This window comes from Cyanistes caeruleus, chromosome 1, assembly GCF_971803275.1.
Source record: "Cyanistes caeruleus chromosome 1, bCyaCae1.hap1.1, whole genome shotgun sequence".
Lineage (NCBI taxonomy): Eukaryota > Metazoa > Chordata > Aves > Passeriformes > Paridae > Cyanistes > Cyanistes caeruleus.
The window spans coordinates 19,566,773-19,589,745 of NC_141701.1; the positions used below are offsets into that span (position 1 = coordinate 19,566,773).

The 22,973-nt window shown below is 37.2% G+C and overlaps 1 protein-coding gene across 2 annotated transcripts in view; it reads right to left on the reverse strand.

Annotated features, from left to right (window-relative positions):
- ZFPM2 (zinc finger protein, FOG family member 2) overlaps positions 1-22,973 on the reverse strand; it is a 305,701-nt gene that overhangs the window by 88,173 nt on the left and 194,555 nt on the right. For both annotated transcript variants that reach the window (XM_086880820.1, XM_086880829.1), the window contains one exon: positions 22,240-22,351. In XM_086880820.1, coding sequence (XP_086736946.1) covers positions 22,240-22,351 — 112 coding nt within the window. The remainder of the gene's footprint in view (positions 1-22,239; positions 22,352-22,973) is intronic.

Here is a 22,973-nt window from a genome sequence, read left to right on the forward strand (position 1 = left end):
CCCTCTCTTACATATGCAGGTCATTTCATAAGAAGTCTAAGAGCTTCAACAACTTTGTGTGACCTTGCATTGAATAACACTGGAAAATTGATTTGGCTCTAGTAATAAAAGACCGTCTGCATTATCTGCATTCTAATTATAATTAATATAACCAGGATAACTGCTGTATTATTTACGATTAGAGCTATAGTGAGCACAGTGTAATAATAATCTGCTACATAATTTTTTATTGATCTGATGGCTTTATTGCAGAAAAAACAAAATGCTACACTGCTGTACTACTAAAATTGCCTTTCTAGACATGTCTGTTTAGAGGAAGAATGTTCATTTAACATTTCTTTTATCTCATCAAATTCCCATAGATTTTAGTATCAGAGAGAGTATGATCCTTACTTGCATGCTTGCTTTTCTTTTTTTTAAACTAGACTGATTAACTTGTCCATATTTTCTATTGTTCATTTCCTGGGAATCATTCATTCCTTGCAATTCTTTAGCAATTGCAACACATTTTTCTAACAGAATTGGGCTGTACCCCAGCAATGTACAGCTCTCCATTTCAACAGAAAACTTAAATGAATTAATTTTATCTTTTCTGAAAATACTAAGCAATCACTTAGAAGGCTAAATCACTGTTCAATGATCTCACATTTTAACTACTTTTCCTAAATTCTGGTGAAATGGAAATGAAGGTCTTAATTTGGCAAAAGTGGACGTAAACCAGGGGGTTTTTTTTGAAAAACCGAAATATCCAGTGGGAAAGCTCAAGGCACCGCTTGTAGGAATGAAGTAAAATATCTGAAAATTAACACATTTTGCAATTTCAATGTAAAACTCAAAAAGTGGATGGGAAAAAAAAGAAAATGTTTTCTAGGAAGCAATTTCAAATTGCCCTAAACTCTTTAATGCTAAAATAAAATTTCCTGTAAAGTTTGTTCTATTCATGCTTGTTTCCTGATCTTCACTCAATTCCAAGTAAATTAATGCATGATGTCCATAGATGAGCTTATTACTAGACTTCAGAGTTAATATTTACAAGTATAAATCTTGAGAGTTTATTCTTAGAAGTTTTTTCCAGCTGCACCAAGACAATATCAGAAATTAATTACAATGTAAGTACAAATACTTAGATATTTATAGGAAATTTATAGATATTCATGATTACATATTATGTTATTAATAATAGGTGTGCTGATGTTATCATCTATGAAAGAAAGATTAGTTCTCACTTTCTTATTCTTTCCCTGCATGTTTTCATCTCCTCAGTCTATGCTTGTGGGTGATGTTTTCTTTTGTTTGCAACAGTATCCACACTTCCACACATCTTTATAAAACTAACTGCATTTAAGCTCTACAGATTCCTACCTAATTATGTTATCTTAATATATAATTTTATTGTAACTTTAAGAAAGAAAAAACAATCAAACAAAATTCTTGCAGCTGCACAGGTATTTAGCTCTAATTTGTACTGCTCTCAAGAGTTATCAATTTAAATGCAGTGATTTGCCATTGAAACACTGGCTTGAAATAAATTGAAATAGCTCCCATTACTAAATTGCACAATCATCCCACTAGCAGAAGGTTTAAACAAAACTTATTTTCCTCCATAGGATTATCTGTGACTTCTCTGTTTAGTTGTCCCTGCATTTTTTTGCTTCTCTAATTGCTCCATCTCCAGCAAGTTGTGAACCCCCAAGTCTCCTTCCCACAGTATGATGTGTAGAAACAGTATTTTCCTTTCCACCACGATGGTTCCTCCTTTTAGAACATGCACATCAAGGAGTGACCACCTAGATGTTTTCAGGTGTGGCCGTGTCTGTCATCCCTGGCTCCAAACTATTTACATGTGAAAGAAAGAAAAATTTCTCAACTTGTTATTACTTAAGAAAAACAAACAAAAAAAAAACAACTTTGGGATTGAGAGCTATGTAAATTCTTGGTCTGTATGTCTGCATGAAGGCTGGAGATAAAAATACTTGAGTACAATTGAAGAAAAGGTAGAGATGGTCTATAGAGTGCTTCAGTTTTCTGCATCAGGATGCCCTGTGATGCTCTGCTTTACTCCATTTTCCTTAAAAGACAAACAAGCATTTTTACATTTGTGAGAGGGACACAGATGTCCAGTATGGAGGCTCTTGGAAAACATTTTGTTCCCTGATCTTATGCCAGTCTCGGCTGTAAAACTATGACATGTACAAATGGGATGCTGAGAAGGCTTGAAGTCAGAATCACATCTAGAGACCTGACATAGTCTGTCCTATGAGCTAAATCCCAGTTCCACTGATGCCAAATTAGATTTCCCTTCACCAGGCTTTGGCTAGATCTGCTCAGAGATGTCCATTCAGGTTGAGCATCGATTTCAACGAATTTAGAGGGATGCAAGAATGGACATCTGGAGTTATTCCAGACAACCTGCTACAATATCTACTTTTAATAAATGCTAATCTACATACACCAACATTTTTGGGGATTGTATGAATACTTCATTCACTGAGACCATTTGGGTTTTTCTTTGCTTGAAACAGCTTTGTAAAGAAGGTAAGAAGAATATCTTATGCCTATTTTTCTTATATCTGAAACTCTCTTATGTCTGCAGGATGGAGAAATGCCAAAATTCCTCCTTTCAGCTGATTGCTGTGGGATTTGCTTTGAAATCTTCCTAAAGACTTTTTTTTGACATTATGTAATACGAAAAAATGAGTTAGCGAACTACTCATTTTTATTATGTGTGGTCATGGCCTATTATAAATATATAAATAGATGCTGGACTTTTCATGACACCTGAATTCTTTCTATGTGCAGTGAATCCATTTATAAGAAGTAGCAGTTGTGTAAACTCATCCTGGCTTTGGAAGTCCAGCTGGGTTCTTTCTGCATCACTCATCACTGAGCATGGTGTTTCTGAGGACCAAATTTGGTCTTTTTTAATGGCAGCTCTTGAAGGTATTCAACACCCTCAGTAGGTTTCTACTGATATAGAACCACTTAGAATTTATTAAATTGTTCTGAGAAGAAAACATGTGGGTAAAATCTAATTGACTCTTTCTTTTCTGACATACCATCAGAAAAGAGGGAGTAAACTGTCTTCCCCAGCAAAGCCTACAGATTTAATTCTGCATGCAGAGAATAAGCAGATTATTGAGATTATTGACCAGATAGGTATTGTTAAAGTTGTTCTTCTGAGCAGAGCTACATATTAAAGCTGTGAGAGCCTCACAAACCATGTATTATCCATGAAGAACAAACACATTATTTGGGCTACAGTAGGCCCACTTAATTAAAGTTTCTCAACAGAATTTTCTTGTATTTATGCCCATCTCTTAAGCATAACCTCTGAGGTTATATCAGAGGTTTTGTTTTACATACATAAAGAAAAAAAATTGGGTTATGCTAAAAATATTTTGGGAATTTTGAAATCATGGTAGGAATTCAGTAAATTGTAATGTTAGCAACAGTAAAAATTTCTACCTCTATTTGTAACAAAGCTGCAAAGAGATTCAATTGATAACTTAAGTGAAACTGGTTCAGCTCCTCTCAGTTTAATCCACAGTAAACAGTGATGAGATTGTTTGACTGTAGAGAAAGTGTTAGAACAGAAAGATGAAGAGATAATGGAGGAAAAAATCATGTTAAGAATAGTCAGAAAGCATGTATGTTAATGATACATTTCCAAACCATTTGTCTCATAAAAATAAGGGGTTTAATTTATGATTTTCAGCCACAAGCATTTTCTCCGGAAAATGGGGCTACAAAGTTTGCTAAGGTCTTATGAAATATGAGTCTCATTTCTCCCTATTATTTCAGGCCTTGCAGATGCCATTTTCCAGCCCATCCAAAAGGATGCCATTTCCAGGATATAACAGGGATATAGTCTATGACTCACAATAGGGATAAATGGCAAATCCTTCAAAATACACATTGTTCTTAACAAAGTGTAGCAGTGTAGCCCCATCCTTCCAAGACTTCCCACCTCAGTTTTTACCTGAAATTTTTGTATTATTGGATGTTATTGCTCAGAATATTCTCTTCCATTAAAGAAGAGCCAGCTCTGAGTTTTTCTACACCAAATATAGAGGCTGCAAAAATAAAAATTGCTGTCAGGTGTCCTTGTAAATACAGCCTACAGGAAAAGCATTTCTGAACAAATAGCAGTAGCAGCAAGGTAAAAACACCTGTCTCCTTTGCCCCTTTTCCCTTAGTCCATGTCTCAACTTCAAAGTCTACTTTTGGACTATTTAAAATGCTACTAGGAATAATAACAGGGAATTACTTTTTTTACACCAAACTACACAAGGAAATTAAATTAAAAAACCCCTATGCTAATGCACTGTAAAGGTTGCAGTTACAAATCACAGATCTGTTCATGGATATTTCATGAGCAGAAAAAAGGCTAAATTTATCAGATAAATTATTCATTGTGAATTATTTGCTCAGCTTTACACTTTGCATGTGCACTGTATTTATAAATTTAACAGGGATTCTGGTGGTACCTCAGAAAGCAGCACAGTGCAAATTCTGCATATTCTGATGCAATTTCCAATTTCTCTCAGTGTATATGTTCTGTGGGTGAAATTCAACCCTCCCACACAATAGCTCGTTACCGAGGCTTTCCGCACCATTATGAAACCCGCCCCCAGCTCTCCTCCCTAGAGCAGGCTGGACCACAGCCAGGCTGCCTTCCCTCCCCTGGGGTGGGAGTGGGAGCCAAAGGCCAAAGAAGGTGCTGCTGGTGAGTCTTGAAAAAGGTGAGAGGCTAAACTTGGTTCTGGAGCTTGCTTGGGGAACAGGAAGAGGTGTGTGCAAGTCTGGCCTGGCTGGCTGCCCTCTGCCCCACGGCCTTCCCAAAAGGCGTGCAAACACCTTACTTGGCAGCAAAGCACTCCACAACACTACAAAATGCTCGTTCAAGCGCATGCCAACCTTGGTATTCTGTGCATTTTACAAAAAAAAAGTCACTGTGTTAAGTCCTCTCGATTCAGATGGAGCAAAATGAGAGATGGTAAGGTGGCAGAAGAAACCTGAAGGCTCACTGCGCAGCACAGCATCTTCCCCAGCAAATGACTCTGGAGAGAGGAGGAAAACCCCTCCAAACAAAAACACCAATATAACCATGAAAGGACAAAACAAGCAAACAGTTTCAGTCACATAACAGGTCAAATCTCTTAAATATCTTAAGAGAAAACAAGTGGAAAAGTATTGGTTTGTAGGTGGAAATTAAAATAAGCGCTAACACATAATTGTCCAAGATTGGCAAGAGCAGAATTTTTCATGAAGGGCAGACAGTACTTTTAGAGAGAGATAAACACTTTTTGCTTTAGCAGGGATGCAGACCTAGAGCAGGGAGATGATTTGGCAGTATATTGACTGCATGCTTTTATCCTTTTGGCTGCTTAAGTTCTAGGAGAAGTAACTTGAACAGGACTACAGTTTAATACACTGAGGCTTACACAGAAGGTATTATTTTCTCTTTGACAGGGTCCAGTGCTATTTTTATGCTGTTTGATAGAGAGCTGCTGTTAGGCCTCAGGGAAGGAATAGCGATTCTTTAAGTAGGGCTTTGCCTAACAGCAGCTTCCTCCCTCCTGCCACTTCAGCCACCTTCTCCGACATAGGAAATGCCCGACTCTCCTTTCACTTTAAAAAATACATGTCATTAACTATCTCCTTGGTAATCTGCCTAACAAACCCTGGTTGGTTTTTGCAGGACGCCTAACTCCAACACCAGCCACTCTGTTTATTAGTCCCTTCCTCCCCACTCCAGTGCCCAGCCTCCCTGCCTCCTCAATCACATGTGTTGTTTCTCATTTAAATGAACAGTTGGATTCTTTTATTTCTTACAAGTGCTGGATTCGCCTTATCGCCCTCATTCCTTTGGGGGTTGCCAATTGGTTTTATCCACGGATGTATCATTTCTCATGCTTCCCTTTTTTCTTACAAAGAGAAAGAACCACTTCGTCAACAAGCCTCTCTGGAGTGGAAGATTAAAAACCTAGACATCACCTACCTTGCAGCGCTACTCCCAACTGGGTTGTGTAAAACTCAATTAAACTTGTCCCCATTGAATACTGCATTACAGTACATTAAACAGAAAATTCTTCAAGCGTGATGACAAAGCTTGAAACCTTGCCTCAAAGCTGTTCCTTGTAGCTTTCTTTAACATTTCAGTCTTTATGGTGCAAGTCTCCCGTTGACACAACTTTAGTCCAGCTATGAAAAATCACAGAGCCCCACAGGGATTAAAAGAGAAGGAGGAGGGGGGGGAAAAAGGAGAAAAAAAAAAAAAAAAAAAGAAAACCCTGTCAAAGCTGGTCTTGGCACTTTCCTTAGTGTATCTATTGAAACTATATCAACAGCAGACTAGAACCTGAGAAGTATTAGAGAGACCTATGAACAACCTGACAGTTTGGAATAACACTGTGTTCAGTCTCTTTGGTTGCCTGTCTGCATTTCTTTTTGTCCAAGAGAAACAGGTCATCACAATCTCCCCCAATTAAAAAAAGTTACATAATGCCCTAAGATTGGACCAGTCTGAAAAAAATTATTTCAAGCCAAGAATTACAACCTTCTCCCAAATCCAAATGTTAGTGTTTTCTGAGGAAGTGTGAATTAAGGTCCAGATTCAAAGCCATGTGTCACTGATGCAAATGAAATACCAAAAATTGCTGCTAGTATTTCAAGTTTCAGTTTCTTCTCCTTATGTAAGTCTGGTAACAAGTTTACCACAAATTTGTTTCTAAGAAACTAATAGTGTGACCTCAGGTAGAAACAAATTTGTGCTAAACTAAGAACTGGAAAGATTTCAAATTCTAAGGAACTTGCTAAGCTGTGAGCTGTCCATGGGATAAGTAAGTACAAATTTTATGTTAAAATTCCTCAAAACATGACTTATCTATGTTGAAAAAGGAAATCTTTTTAAAAAAGGAGCATAGCAAATTAATTCAGAAAATTCTCACTTTTCTTACATAAACCTAATGAAATACAGCTATGTTATATGTCAGCACCTTGGCCTCCAAGTATATATATAAGCATTATCAAAAGTCTCACTGACTGAGTAGTTACATTTCAACAATCCATCAGTATCCTTCCAAACAATTCCTTATTCTCTTTACTTTATAGTGATAGATGTAAGTGGACATGCTAAGCATCCAAATCCTACCTAAGTAATACAGCTTGAATTGTTTGTTTCTTACCTCCTACCTTAAAAGCATACATACATTTAAAAAACACTTAAAATCAAGAAAAATATTCCTGCATTTCAGTGACAAATGCTGTAAATCATACACTCACTCTTTGGGCTGCTCAGACATGAAGAATACTGTATATTGTTTATCTTCCTTGTGTGCTATTACTTCAGTTTATACTAAATACTGTGGCCAGATAATACAAAAGGATTTTGAAGATGCCACATCATATGCAGGCTATCACTTTGCAAAACTTATTTAGCAGTCCAGCTACATGTAGTTAAATGCTAGATTATCACACACAGACTGCTATATAAGCAATGAGAAAGGCAGAATGATGTATGCCATTTTCAAAAGGGAACAAATGCAAATGCAATTAAGCAAGCCACATATAAAAATGCTGGGATTCAGTTACTTGTGGCAGCTCCTTTTCATTGCCTGAATTCTACATTAAGTCCTATGTGCTTTCTCTCTTGTGTTTTAATTTGCCAGAGAGCCCTACTGCTAAGACAATATTTAGGAGCTATGATGAAAGGATGTCAAGGGACTTGTAAGTCCCTGCTGATTACTTACCCCGACTAGTGACATTTTTTTTCGATCTCTGGAGGGCAGGGTTCACTATCGTTGGGTACATACAATTTATGGTACTTTATACATGATAAGAAAGGACTACTCAGAAATGTGGTTCTATGCACCTGAATTTCTGCAGAGTCAGAAAATCAGGAGAAAAATGAGAACAATGAATGAGGAAAATTATGGGATTATTCTTTTGCTCCACTACATCTGTTTTATAGCAGTAAATGCCAATGAAGGCAACTGGCTGATGTAAAAAACATCAACAAAAATACAATGTACCAACCAAAGGCTATATAATGAAAGTATTTTAAATATACCAAAACATTAACAGCTGTTCCCTGTGTTAAGGACACAGCCTAACTGGTTTACTGCTATTAAAGAAGTCTATTTTCCACAGAAAGAATATTTATGTCAGGATAAAGTAAAATAATATAGCAACTCTACAAGAATACTGAGTTTAAAATTTGAAGTTTTCTTTAACAATATCACAGAAAAATAAGATTGTTTCCCAAGTGATTTGTTCTTTCAGAGTTTTTTTTTTTCTTTTTGTGTCCTCTACTTATGGTATTATTCTACAAAACTCTTTCACTTAGAAAATATTAACCCATTTTCATGACACATGCCATATGAAAATAATAATAGTAAGAGGAAAGGTGTACAATATTTTTTATTGTGTTTAGTTGGACATATGCACCCACTACCTAATTCTGTGGGGCCACAGCAAATTAATTCATTGAAACATGAATCAGAGGCAACCTCTTACCAGGATCTGACAAATTGTTACTATGAAAGGGATGCAGTTTGATAAATCAGGTGTTTGATTTGAATTATACAGCTAAAATCTGTTTGGGCGGTTTCCAAAAGACAAAATAGATTCAGATTTACTATTAAAAACTGCAGGATCTCTCTTCTCCCCCAGTATCCAAAATTATAATAATAATAACTAACTAATTAACTAACAATATTAATAAAACTTCAAAAGCAAATTCACTCAACTTTTCTCTAGAAAGAAAGAAGGTAAAGAAAGTAAGTAAAAATAAAACAAGCTTCTGGATATTAATGGCATACTGTCACGCCAAAGTGCTCAAAGAAAACCTCTGCTAATCAGCTTCTATTGATTCCTCTGTAACATCAACATCCCAGAGATGACATTTGGGACGTGAACCAGCCATACAAGACTAACACACAAAAATAGCAGTCCTGAACTTGAAGTATTTTCTTCAATATCTTCATCTTGAAGACCAACTCTCAGATCTCCTGTGTATCAGTTTAACAGCTGAAAAGAATCCCATTTAAGAAAATGCTTTTGTTAAGGACAGTACTTCCCAATGGGTGCTTTTGGAGATGTCTCTTACTCAGGAACTGAATTCTCTCTGTACAATTAGTCCTTGAGTATTCAACTATTCCAATGTTTAGGTTTTTCAATAATGAGGGACACACTAGCACTAGAATCATGCTTCACTTTCCTGAGTGTGCTCATATGTTCTTGAAAAGAAGAAGGTCATGTATCAGCTCATCACTTTTTTGGAATCTTCTAGCTGAATATATTATAGAGCTTTTTTAGGTGTAATTGATCCAAAATTATTTTTTTCCTGCTTAACATCACTCTTTTAAAAAGGAGAGAAATAGCATTTTGAAATAATGATTTTTATCATGCTGTGGATAATTTTTTAAAAATACAAAAAAAATTCAAGTTTCTCAATGTCCAAAATTAATCCACTTATGTCCTAGATTATAAAATTAATATCAAATCAATAAAAGAGAATGCAGAATATAATTCCTTTTACACATATTGCTGTAGGAAAAAGGAAGAACAAATAAATAATGAATTTTAGGAAGTGTTATCAAAAATACAGAGCACCAGTGCCACACCAACATAAAGCTGAAGATCATACTGAGGCAAGCTAGAAAATTGTCGTGTTTCACTTGTTATGGTACACTGGATAAAACTGAAACACAGCTGGCACATACAAACCCAGCATTCCCTTGAGTCACTGCAGAGCTTCTGATATTTAGGGATTTACATTGAAAGTACATGGAAAGAGAACCATATTGAAAGAATCAGTCTCAGCAGCTCTGTTGAAAAAGTGCAAAGGGCCAGAAGTGGCTTCCATGAAAGTAACAAAAACAGTTAATTCCTTCAACAAATATTAAAATCTCAACTTTTCCCCTAACTTAGCTAGTTAAACACAAATATAATACATAATACTTTGCATGACAAACAGTAAATTGCTCCTGGACCACTGGTCCACAAAAGACTTGGGATGGGGTTCTGAACCTACAGCCAATGCTTGTTTAGCCCTAATTAATTTCTACTTTAGGAGGGAATGAAAGATAAAAGTCTCAAAGTCATACTTCAGACTACACTTTCCACCAAAGTAAGCCACTGAAAAATATCATTGTTTGTGATTTTATACTTCATTTGCTCTCATGATAAATATAATTTAATTGAACCTTAATCATAGAACTGGCTTAGCCTTAGCAATCTGTCAGTCTTATTTTAAATTTTCATTTAATTGTAACTTGAAAATGCATTTAAACCTCACATAATTTAAATCCATTAAAATGCACATGCAGTCACCATAAAAGTGAGCCTGTTCACATTTAAAAGAACAGATTATTAATAGAAGATGCATAGTGATCACTTGATGCCACCCTTCTCATTTCCTAGTGCAAAACATTTCCTTTTCATCTCACACTCTAAGTTCAATTGCCCATCTTATCATGTCAGCAAATGTTTTATCTGGCCAAAGACAATGCTACCTCTCCTACATCTCAGATGCTTCCATTCCTACATGCCTGAACATCTGCTTCAGCTAAAGACCAACAACAATACTTCATCTTAATTTTCAATTGAAGGTAGCATGGCTTCATCAAGGTCAAGTCTTGCCTGACCTGTGACCTTCTGTGAAGCAGTGACTGCATCAGTAGACAAGGGAAGAGCAACAGATGTCATTTATCTGGACTTCTATAAAGCCTCTGGCATGGTCCTCCACAACATCCTGCTTTCTAAACTGGAGAGATGGATTTGATGGATGATCTTCTAGATGGATAAGAATATGGTTGGACAGTCACATCCAGAGGACAGTGATTAATGTCTCAGAGATGTGATCAGAGAAAACTGGTGCTGCTCAGGGGCCCCTACTGGGACCAGTGCTATTTAATATCTTTATTAATGGCACAAACAAAAGGATCGAGCACACCCTCAGCAAATGTGCAGAAGATACCAAGCTGGCACATCTGTGGGTGACAAACCTGAAGGACGGGATCCATCCAGAAGGATTTGGATAAGATCAAGAAGTAGCCCATGGAAATCTCAGGAGGTTTAACAAGGTCAAATACAAGGTGCTGCACCTGGGTCAGCATATCAACACAGGCTGTGGGAATGGACAAATCAAGAGCAGCACTGCTGAGAAGGACTTGGGGGTGCTGGTGGATGAGAGGCTGGAAAAGAACCAGCAATGTGCACATGCAGCTCAGAAAGCCAAAAAAGTCCTGGGCTGCATCAAAAGCAGCATGGGCAGAAGGTCCAAGGAGGTGATTCTGCTCCTTTGCTCTTCTCTGGTGAGACCCCACTCAGAGTGCTGCATACTGGGGACCCCAGTACAGAAAGGACGTGGACCTGTCAGAACAAACCCAGAGGAGGCCACCAAGATTAGAGGAACGGAGCACCTCTCTTATGAGGAAAGGTTAAGAGAATTCAATTTCTTCAACCTAGAGAAGAGAAGGCTTTGTGGTGACCTAATTGCAGCCTTCCAGTACATGAAGGGAGCCTAAAAGGCAGATGGAGAGGGACTTTTGACAAAGCATGAAATGACACAGAAAGGAAAATGGCTTCAAACTGAAAGAGTAGATTTAGACTAGATATTAGGAAAGAATTCTTTCCTGTGATGGTGGTGAGACACTGGAACAGGTTGCCCAGAGAAGCTGTGAATGTGGATGTGGATCCCTGGAAATGTTTAAGGCCAGGCTGGATGGAGCACTGAGCAACTTGGTCTAGTGAAAGGTGTCCCTGTCCATTCAGGGATGGTCAGAACTAGATGATGTTTAAGCTCCTTCCAACCCAGGCCATTCCATGATTTTATGGTTCATATGAGTAAATTCCTGTTAATCCAATGATTCTCAGTTTTCTTAAAAATGTCTTTAATTTTTTCAGATCTTGAATAATTAGTGCACTATCCTTATATGCTTCCAGTGCATTATTTATATATATTCAATTGTAAAAGGAAAATTTCAACTTGTGTGTGTTTCTACATCACCACTGTTTCAAACAAGAACTCTTCATTCACCAAAATAGAGAGTCCTGTATGTATGATCAATGTTTTGATTTTTTAAATAAAAAGTTACAATGGTTACTTAATCTATCTGATACATCTGAATAAATGTCTCATCTAGTGTTTCTAATGCAGTTTAACTTTTCAACATTCTTTCTACATTGGTTTGCACTCCATAAATTGCTTACTTTTCTCTATGTTGACTTCTACTTCCACCATTATATTGCAAAACTAACACTCTTCTGCAATTTATAAAGCTAATAGTAGTAATTTTCTTAAGGCCTAATAAAGTTAGGACTTATTCTACCTTCTGAAGTAATTTTCAAATAGTATCTCTTCCTAATGACTACTAACCTGTGATAGCATAATTGTTTAGAATAGATAGAGCCACCCATGCAGAAGTATATATTGCAGCTATAGGAAGAGATTTCAGAAACTTCTGCAGCTTGAGTTAAATACAGGCTGAAGTGATTAAGCAAGACCTGAGGTTTTGGTTTCTGTTTATATATATGCATATGCATGTATGCAAGTATATATGCCTACATACTATCATGTGCATCACCACTCAGTTACAGAACATCTCTACTAAATCTTCTTCAACATCATAACTTGCTTCAAATATCACAATTTAAGTATGATCTAGCAAGGATTTCTGGTTGTCAGCATCACATTGCCCCATATGCCCTGACAGAGTGAAACTGAAACAAGAAAGAAAAAGCAAAACTGGAACAGCAATTTTTTCCATTTTTTTTCTAACAAGGAAAGAAATTACATTTTAAAAAACTGCTACGTTCTCTCCATGTTTGCAGTAACAAGAGCTCATTCCTTAGATATTAAAAACATATTGAAGCAGGTTTCAACTTCTCCATACTTTCTTCAGTTTCTTCAGTTGGGAAGACCAAGGGGTGCCCCAGCCCTGGTGAGAAGGACACCTGTAGGCACCTGGAACATCCTGCCTCAAGTGCAAGGAGAACTGCAGTGAGTGACTCCTGTATTTTCTGCCATGCTGAAGCTCTTTCTGTAGCCTTCAGCCTCCCTTTTCCCCACTTCACTATACCCATTTCATAACCTGCCTCAAAGAACAGGGTGCAATCACTATTGCATCAGGAAAAATAGACGTGGTCTGCAGTGCTCATGCACTCAGCCTCAGCACCATGCTGCCTCGCTGTGGAGTCCTGCTCCTTGTGGCCTCTGCCTACACTAGTGAGCAGTGCTGAAATACCACAGGAGAAGGAGAGAAACACCGACATTGATCTTTGTATCAGAGAGTACACACATTGATCCCCAGGATCAATAGAGAGGTCAGGATTCAGTCACACATGATCTCTAGCTACAGTTCTTAAGCAATTCCTGAAGACGGTGGAGGGAGATGCATGGATGGATGACTGGGGGTTACATCTCGATCCCATTTTCTGTTTAAGGAAAACTACACTCCAGAAGAGATTTTTTTCAATAGCTTTTGGCTCTGAATCCATTTTCCAGAGCATAAAACAAATCTCAGCGTCCCAGGTGTTGCAACACAAGCTATCCATTTCCTTTAACATACACAGTGGTTTTAGACTTCTCAGATGTCAGGAAGCCTCCTTAAGCTCCCAAATTAACAATGAGAACAAAAATGAGCACAAATTGCTTTAACACAGAGTCTAAGTATCATCAATAAATAAATTAGTCAGGATCCAAAATATGGCTACGGAGTTTGAGAAGAGAGAACTGCTGGGTCTGCCACCGCCTGTGCAGGCAAGCACAGCAATCACCTGCTGGAGTCTCCAGAGTAATAGGAATAGGAGCTTAGGGACCTAATAATAAATCACTGGCTTGCAGGTCAATTAAGTGGCCAAGAAACACTTGAATTCCTCCCACTGTGCCGTAATAATGGCCTTGCTTGTAAGCTGCTAAAGACAAAACACACCCAACATGATTTTAATGCTGCATTCCTGGTAGTGCAGCTCTACTTGGACATCATGGCTGCATACCACACAGGTTAAGCTTGGCACCTTAAGTGCTGTAGGAGGGTCCTCTCTTATTAGCACCAGGCTTAATCCATTTGGAGATAAGGGACATAGAATTCTCACACCTCAGTGTCCATTATACACACAAGCACCTTGAACGAGGGAAGAATATATTTCAACATTTTTCAGCTTTTGCTTTTACATGGCACTCCATTAGTTTGTCTTGTATCACAAATACACAGTAGAAGTACTTAATAGAAATTACTTAATAGAAATTACTATAAAACAGGCTGCAGATGGATCCAGCCCTGTTTCCTCACATTTTATACTCGGCACCAATGGAGCTGCCTCCAAAGAATGACCCAGGTTTGATATTAGGCTTCTAGGTCATGGTTTCACCTTGACAACAGCTCTTTCATTTCAAGCTGTAACATTTGCCAGGATCCCTAAGGTGTTTTCATTTTTGTCAGGAAGTATAGGGAAAAAAAAAAAAAAAAAAAAAAGCCTGAAAAAATGATAAATCTTAATTCACAAGCTACAGGACTATCTCTGTGTCTCCAGCACAAAACTTCAAATCCAATCCAGGACCTGGATGTGTATTAGGAGGCTGCAGATTTAAACCTTGTCCACCATGATCAAACTGGATTTATGGAGCATCATAACTCTCCAGACACCATCCAGCAGCTTATTAATTTAATAGACTCCTGTCCATTCCATGATGTTCCTGCCCTGACAGTCTCTCAAGATAAGGTGAAAGCCTTTTGACAGGACAGAGTGCATATATATTTTCTTCTGTTTTCTTGTGGATGGGGCTGTTGACAACTTGAAATGTGTGGCTCAGCAAATTTGGGGCTTTTTTCTTCCCTCTTGCTTTGCAGGGAAGATGACAGAGGTAAAGGTACCATGAGCCCCAGAGGTCACAAGGTTATTGCAGTCCTTGAATAGTTACTGAGCATAATGGGTAAAAAAATATTTTAATTAAAAATAAAATGCATTTAGCATATATCTCATATCCTGAAAATAATGACAACATTTTTCTTAAAAAAATTCTAAATGACTGATGGGACAAATACATACATTGGGAAAAAAAAAAGTCTCTGCACTCTGCTTGCATTTATTGTTGCCAGTGGTCTCAATGTATGAAGCAATGTTTCTTTTCACATGGTCACAGTGTGAAGTGCAGATTTTTCCATCCTGAATATGCTGTCACCGGTGAGTTTTAGACTCAGTTTTACAGCTTTTTATATCCAAAATACATAATTCCATGCAAATCGTGTCAGTATTCTTCCCATTTCCTTGTCTCCTCAAATGAAAAATAATTCCAATTTCAAACTATGAAATACACTACACAGTAAGTGATAAGGACGTAAGAAAAAAGCTACACTATACATATGTGAACAACTCATACCATTTGGCTGCTACGTAAATGAAACACACTAATAATGAACAAAAGCATTTTCATATTAGAAGTGGAAATTTAGTAGTACTCCGGTATTTCTTGTCATCTTCTCTTTATCATCTATATGCTTAGAATTTAAAGGGCATGTAATAACATACAGTGTGCTATTATATGCATATCCATAAAGCTGCATAAAATAATCTAACTGTTGATATTAATAAAATATAAAATTGTTGATATATATATTTGTTGATATAATATTGTTGATATTAATAAAATATGTAAGGCCCTGACCTCTAACCTTCAGAAAATACCCCACTGGACCTATGGTAAAGATAAAGATACTTTTTTTACAAAGGTAAAAAATAAAAATAAGTAAAAAGCACAGTTCTGCTCTGTGAGTTCTTTGAAGCTGAATAGTGCCTGAAGTGAGTCCACAACAATGTGACTGCCATCAACAAGCCATAAGAACTAATGATGGAGGCAAAATATTTTCTCTTTCTGTGCCCAACAAGGAAATTATCAAGACTAATTTGCAATAGTTTCACTCATAACAATGCCATTTGGCACTGCACCTTCTCAACATCCCTGCAACATCAAACAGGGAGCCTGACATCTATTTAACAATCATGCCCTTATGTGTTTCCACATTTTCTTCCAATGACTGTGAATGCAGATATATTATTCTACATAAGCATTAGGCACATAAATTACACTTCTCTTGAGAAATACTTCACAACTTTTCAGTATTTTGTAAAAAGAAATCCAAAACAAGCTCTTCCATAATGTCACGTGTACTGTTAAAAACCCAGATTTTTTTTGTCAGTGGATACAAAGAAAGAACAAAAACCTTTAGCACCACCAAAGGCTTCAGCACATTGTATAGCTGATGGAGGCATCCACTAGGACAGCAGATACTGCAGTTTTCTGACTGTCCATGTGGAACAGACTTAGTAAATATACTCAATTTGCTTTTTAATAGTATGTGGTAAAAAGCCCCTTGCAATCTAAAATATATGCCCCCAGGTTAACCTTTGGCCTACTAAACAACTTGTTCTCTGACCCAAACCAAATTATACTCATATTCTAATGCAGCAGTGTTTAAACTTCTTATGATGTTTGACCTCTGTCTCATTAGGGTCCCTGATGCTGTATGTCTGTGGTGCAATGTACCATTACATTGCCTGAAGTTGCAGGGGAAAGAAAAGTATTTGTTAGCTAGAAACTCTCTTGCTGGGGAAATCATGGTATCAAGGATCTCACAAAACAATCAAGAAAAATAATCCTTTCAGCAAACAAAAATTTAAGTACTCTTCTGTTGCAACAATTAACTTTTCCTCTATGTTAAAAATTAGAATGTTTATTTTAAACTAGTAAAATGAATTTAAAAATGCCCTAATTTTTTTCCTAGTGGTTTCATGTAACCCTTTTACAATATTTGCATTTTCAGTAAATGGCACATGCATCAACTAAATAAGCCACCCCACTATCGGTGAAATAAGTAACCAGTTATGTGTTTACTGACTTATTTTACATGAATTACGGGGCTCAGCAGCCAGTGGAAGCCCCAGAAGGCTTGAGCACAGCCCTCTGCCTCCAGCCCCGACTTCTGCCCTGCCCTCTCCTCTGTGCTGCTTTCTTCAAGCTTCCATTAATAAATTAACTACATGACACAGTTTCAGTGTGGGCAGCTGTCATTTTAACTAATATCATTCTGTAAATCCACCCTAGCAGGCTTCTTCCCTATTATGATTGGAGAACAGACTTTTTTTGGGCAGCTTTTGAATCTGTTTGAGCAAGGACCTATTCCTTAGCTGTGTGGAGCAGCACTCCCCCGAAATTCCCTCCCCCCGCTCCCCGTTTTTTTGTTCACCAAAGAAAATGACAATTCTCAGATCTCACCCTTAGGCAACATCCTCCCTAGCAAGGATTTTGTTATAGTCGCTCAGTGGGCACTGACTGTGATTTCACTTATGGAGAGATGGAGGCATTTTATGGCACTTGATATCCTGTGTCCGCACCGCCAGCGCAATTAACGGGAGCACCCTGTGGAATCACTTATGGAGATGTCATGCGGCGCTGTGGAACCGCGCTGGGGCAAGGATGGGATTTTTCTCCTCCCGCATCCTCTCAGAAATAACGAAGGGCATAAACTACTCAGTGAGGCTGGGCAGAGGAGGAAATAACATCAGTAAATCACTAATGGAAATGCAAAACCTAACACTGCCTCACACAAGCTGAGATGACGGCTGGCTTAAGAAGCGTGCGAGTCACTGCCTGCAGCCACCTCCCTTTTGGCAGCCATACCCGACCCCATCCCACCATCCCGTGACCAGCACCCATCCCTGTCCCTCCAAGGGCAGCCTGCAAAGCCGTATTTCCTAAATTAGGATTTGCAGCAGGAGATGTGCCCCAGGGCTGCCGCCTGGCCGGCAGCACGCTCAGTGGGACGCAACGCAACCCGACCGGCCCAGACACACGTTACACATGTTGGCTTTCCTGCACAGAGTTATCCTGTGGTGCTCTGCAATCAATTACTGTTATACCACCATCATTAATAATTTTCTTAATGAAAATGATTCTGTTGATCTCCGTTGTATTTTAATTATCAGAGTTAAGCATAATTACACTGCAGCTCTGAGCTGGCATGTAGACTCCTTTAGGGCGCAATTTTGTTTTAACACACTGATAATGTAATTTTACATTGTGTCAGTTGTTTAGTTATTATCCAGTCGTACAATTCCGCTGTATTCCTGATAACAGATAATAACCTTAGCACCTCCTATATCCTGAAGTCATTTAAAAAGCAATATTGGAATTTCACAACTAGCTAACTTAATCGCCTTATGATTTTATAATTCTCACAGCTAAATATTTGTACAGACACCCTGTTTTAACAATGCCACTAAACATACAGTATCCATACATTTCACATAAATGGTTTAAATAATATCTAGAAAAATGTCTGTTACATGAGCATGGCTTTTAGTCTGTGCAACTGTGGTTTTTGCACTGTTTCTATTCTGGTCAGTCATAATTTATTTTTTAAAATCCTTGCCGTTCCAGTGAAAGATTTGCAGTAAATAAATATTCCAACCCCCTCCTAGCTTGTGGGGAGACTCTTAACTGTGGTCTTAGAGATTTTCCAGGTCTGGTGCACAACTCTGTTAGGCAAAAATGTTTCTAAAGTACACTATGTAGCAATGATGATACAGTTCATGCGTTAATACTTCCTAGCACTGTAACTTGCTTAAATTTTGCTGAAGCTTTTTTGCTTTTAAAGAACATACATTTCTAAATAAGCTTTAATTCCTAAAATCTGTGTCTTAAATCTCAGTTTCTAGGACATATCTCAAATTACTGAACAGACTTTCTCAATGTCCATTTTTGAAACAAGAGAGAATTTTACGGTAAATATTAAAAAAAAAAAATAGCATCCCTTTTGAATGTAACTACAGTAGTAGAAACTTCATTTCAAGAAAATGGAGTGGAATAATGGCATGTGCCACAAGTAGCCAGCTTGTATCAGAATTTATAAAATGGAATAATAATTAACTATCTCTAATGAACTATTTTTCTCTTTTCTAACTTGTCCTAGTATTAGGAAAATGTAGTTATAAAAAATACAGGTAGTAATCCTAGAATAAACTGGATAGATACTAGTAAATAATTAGAATAACACTTATTTCAAATACTGAATATTTATTTCATAGCTATTCACTTTGAATGTACTCTGAGGCATTTTAAATAACTGGTTTCTTTATCTAAAGATTTGTATAGAAGATGACTTGTGATTGCACTGTAACAACTTAGAAATATAATCTTATATGTGTACATCATAAATATATATATATGTATATATGTGTATTTATATATATATATAAGTATGCACATATAGATGCACACATATGCTTTGTTCATTTGCCTAGGGAAAATATGAAGTATTTTATGCAGAGAAGGAGAGCACTGAAGGTAAATAGGGACTTAGCCAGCCAGCTCAAATTCTCTTTCAATAGAACCCAAACTCTAGGCTCCTGTCCCCGTGATTACTCTGTGTGCAATATGTGGGTGACTACAGTGCTCACAGACTCCAGTGAATTGGAAATCAGACTGACATTCCTATGTTCTGCTGAAGGATCTGGGGAAAATTCTGCTCTCAAAGATATCTCTGTAATGAGCTAAAAGGAAATATGGCACGTGCTTCTGAGTCAGCAACTGATCAACCAGTACTATGTACTGTTAGCCAATTCTGAACTTATCTTCGTCGTAGAAATGTGCCAATTTACTCCACTCATCTCATCCTGAGTTTTGTATGGAAAACAGCTCCCAGGTGACCAAATCTGATACATGGACAATTCCACACATTTGTTCAGCTAATTGCTTTCAGAAATAACAACGTATTACTAAGCAAACTAACAAAATTATACATATGCAACTACAACATAACATCGAATTACAGCTACACGCCAGCTGACACCGTTTCATTAGAAGTAATGGCACTATAGGAGACAGAAAGCTAACACAAATCAAAGCAATGCAATCTGCAATGATGAGATACAAATTGAAGGAAGAAACATTATTCTACTTATTTATTTTACCATCTTCTGTTTGACATTGTTTTGTGATCCAAGCCAATTAATCTTTCTAGTACAAAAATCCCAACAGGGCTCAAGGCAAGGGTAGATGCTTAATGACCAACAGAGCAGCCACCTCAGAGTGCAAAGAGAGGAACAGAACACAGTGAGAGCAAAGCATATCTACAACCTACTTCCTGCATTAGTTTAGTGAAGTAGAAGGTTTTTAACATGTATTTATCCTCAGCTTTAGTTATAAAATGCATCTGTGGTAGAGACTAGAATTCACCTCTAGTACTGTTCAACTGTCTCAGCAAACCTTGTCAACCAAGTACTAAAATAACCAGCAAGATCAGTGAAACAAAATCCATCACCTTTGAATGAAAATGCTATTATTTTGGGTTAAACAGATTGCATCAAACTCAAGCAAGTTCTTACTATTTGAAAAAAAGAAAAAAAAAAAAAAAAAAAGAAGTTGTATTTCAATAGAAATAGAATAAATTTGGTCCAGAAAAAATCAGGACCAAAACTGTACACTGAATTAGTTCATGTTTGTAAAATATTTTGAAGATGAGAAGTCTAACTGGTAAATATGTGCTAAGTATTATTGTAACTACAGAAATAAAGACATTATCCTATAGTAATTTGCAGGAGCTATGTTCTGGAGTGAAACTAGTTTCCTATTAAATTAAGAAGTTTTTGTAGAAAAGTTTGCCTGTGTGTATTCAATATTATGAACAGCAAACTGCAGCTCTGGATTCATGCAAAAGGCTTGCAAAAGTGTGTTTGTTACTCAGAGCACTTTGCTGCTTCTTCCACTTGGGCTGCAATCAGCAAGCTGTGAAGGGAGGGCAGCTCAACCCTTTTTAGATCTGAGCCCAGTTCTCTAGTACTGCAGGTGTTTCAGGTTGTAGAATGAATGTGTTGACATTCTGTAATTATAATAGAAAGAATTTATAAGACCCTGGTGTGCGACTCATTTTTAACATGCAAATTCCCTGTTTTCAGCGTTTCAACTTTCAAAGGCTTGTGGCAGTTTAAAGGCAATCCTCTTATAAGTGTATAAATTGCAATGATTATAGGAACAAGTTGTAATTGTTTCTAGTAAGTTTTTAGGAGTCTTTGATGTTATGATTAGTGTTTTGTATGTTAATATATTGATATGGGTGCTTATTTGCCTGGATGCTTGTATGCTGAAATGGTCACTAGGTTGCCTCAGCAAACAAATCTTTGATCTCAGTAGGTCTGTTTGGTTAGAAATAAAGCCTAAAAGAAATTCAACAAGCACAGTGCATGTTCTAAAGTATTCACAAAGTGCTGAGATTGGTGATTGAAATACAAGGCAGGAAAGTCATAGTTTTGCAACCTGATCTGTAGGGTAAATGCCAAACACAGCTACACTAAGTTATTTTTATTCCATGTATTCAAGTGGTGTTTTGTTTCTCTTTTTTTTTTTTAACATATTGTAATGATTCTGCAGCCACATTTGGAAAGCTTTCACAGTGACTGCACTGTGCAGAGTGGTGCATAGTCCTTGGTGCTATGGACTGAACCCAAGGCTCTTTGTGTTGCTTTGAGATGCAAGACAAAAACCTGTGCACCTTGAACCAAAGGAGCGATTAGATGTGGTGGGTTAGATAAAGCATCTTTGGCACACAGCCTTGTAGGAACTCATACTGACTTGAACAAATCTAAAAATTCACGTAAGACACAAGTGACACTCACTGCCACTCACCAATACACTCCAGTGACGCATCATCACATCATGCTGCTACGTAGAGACTGGAATGTCAGAGATGACAACCCTGAAATCCAGTTCCATTTATCTTACCCTACCATGTTGATATAAAGCCTTTTCATAGTCAAATCTAATTCTCATTCTTCATATGAAACTGGATTTCAGTTAGTAGTCTACATTGCAACGTAAAATACAGAAATGATATCCAGTGTGCCCAAAAAAAGTCCAAAATAATTCACCTATTCAAAGTGTATAAGTTTCACTGATGTTTCTCAGAGCACTGACTCTCAGAGAGAAATGTATGGTAGATTTTATACCAGCTGATGTCCTTCAGTGTTTAAAAAGCATCTAATAAACTACAGGTACCATGGGAAGTTTTTACATCACTAAAAGAAAAAAAAAGGCAAAACTGGAAAATGGAAGAAAAATGGGAACAAAAACTGACATTAAGGGCAGACTTAGTATTAATTTTCCTGGTATGCAACAGGTACATATTTATCTCAGTAGCTTACACAAGAAAGTAAAGAAAAAAAAAATCAGTTTGTGTTTACCTTTGCTGTACACAATGCAGTTGTTTTTGTTGTCTTCTACTCCTTGCCAAGTCACATCCAGCAGCCACTTGGGGCCAGCAGTCAGTACCATAGGGACTGAAGCCTTTGTCTTCTGTAGGAGGGATGATAACAAACAGATGCCATTTGTTCACCTTGATTAAGAACTTGAATAATAATGGTAATAATAATTTTATTTGCAAACAACAAAATCTCGATACCCATAAGCCAAAGTCTTATTCCCCTGCATGAGGATTTTTTAAAGAAGACACGAGTAGGAAGCTTTAGTTCTTTCATTGATTGAATGGTGAAACTATTATCAAGGATTTTTACGAATGATATTGGATCAGATCTCCAAGATTATACAGATCTCTGGTGGCTGAGAATTATAAAGGGAATGCAGATGACTTTCACAGCAAAAAGCCAAGTGCTTAGAAGTGAACTTTAGACACATTGTACCTCATTATCAATGGGATCTCACTATTTCCTGAAACAGGAAAGAATTTAAAGAATTGGTATCCATTTCCATGATCTGTCCTGGGTAACATTTGTATTATCAGAGGAAATTGTTCTGAATGGATAATGGAATTTTTGCCTTTTTGCTATTGTTAATGTGTGAATTTACTATGACTAAAATAGTAATAATGCTAATGTTTCATTGCAAAAAAACTGAAAGAAGTTGTATTTATACACTCAAAGACAAAAGTAAAGCATGACATCACCACACCTGAAAAGCA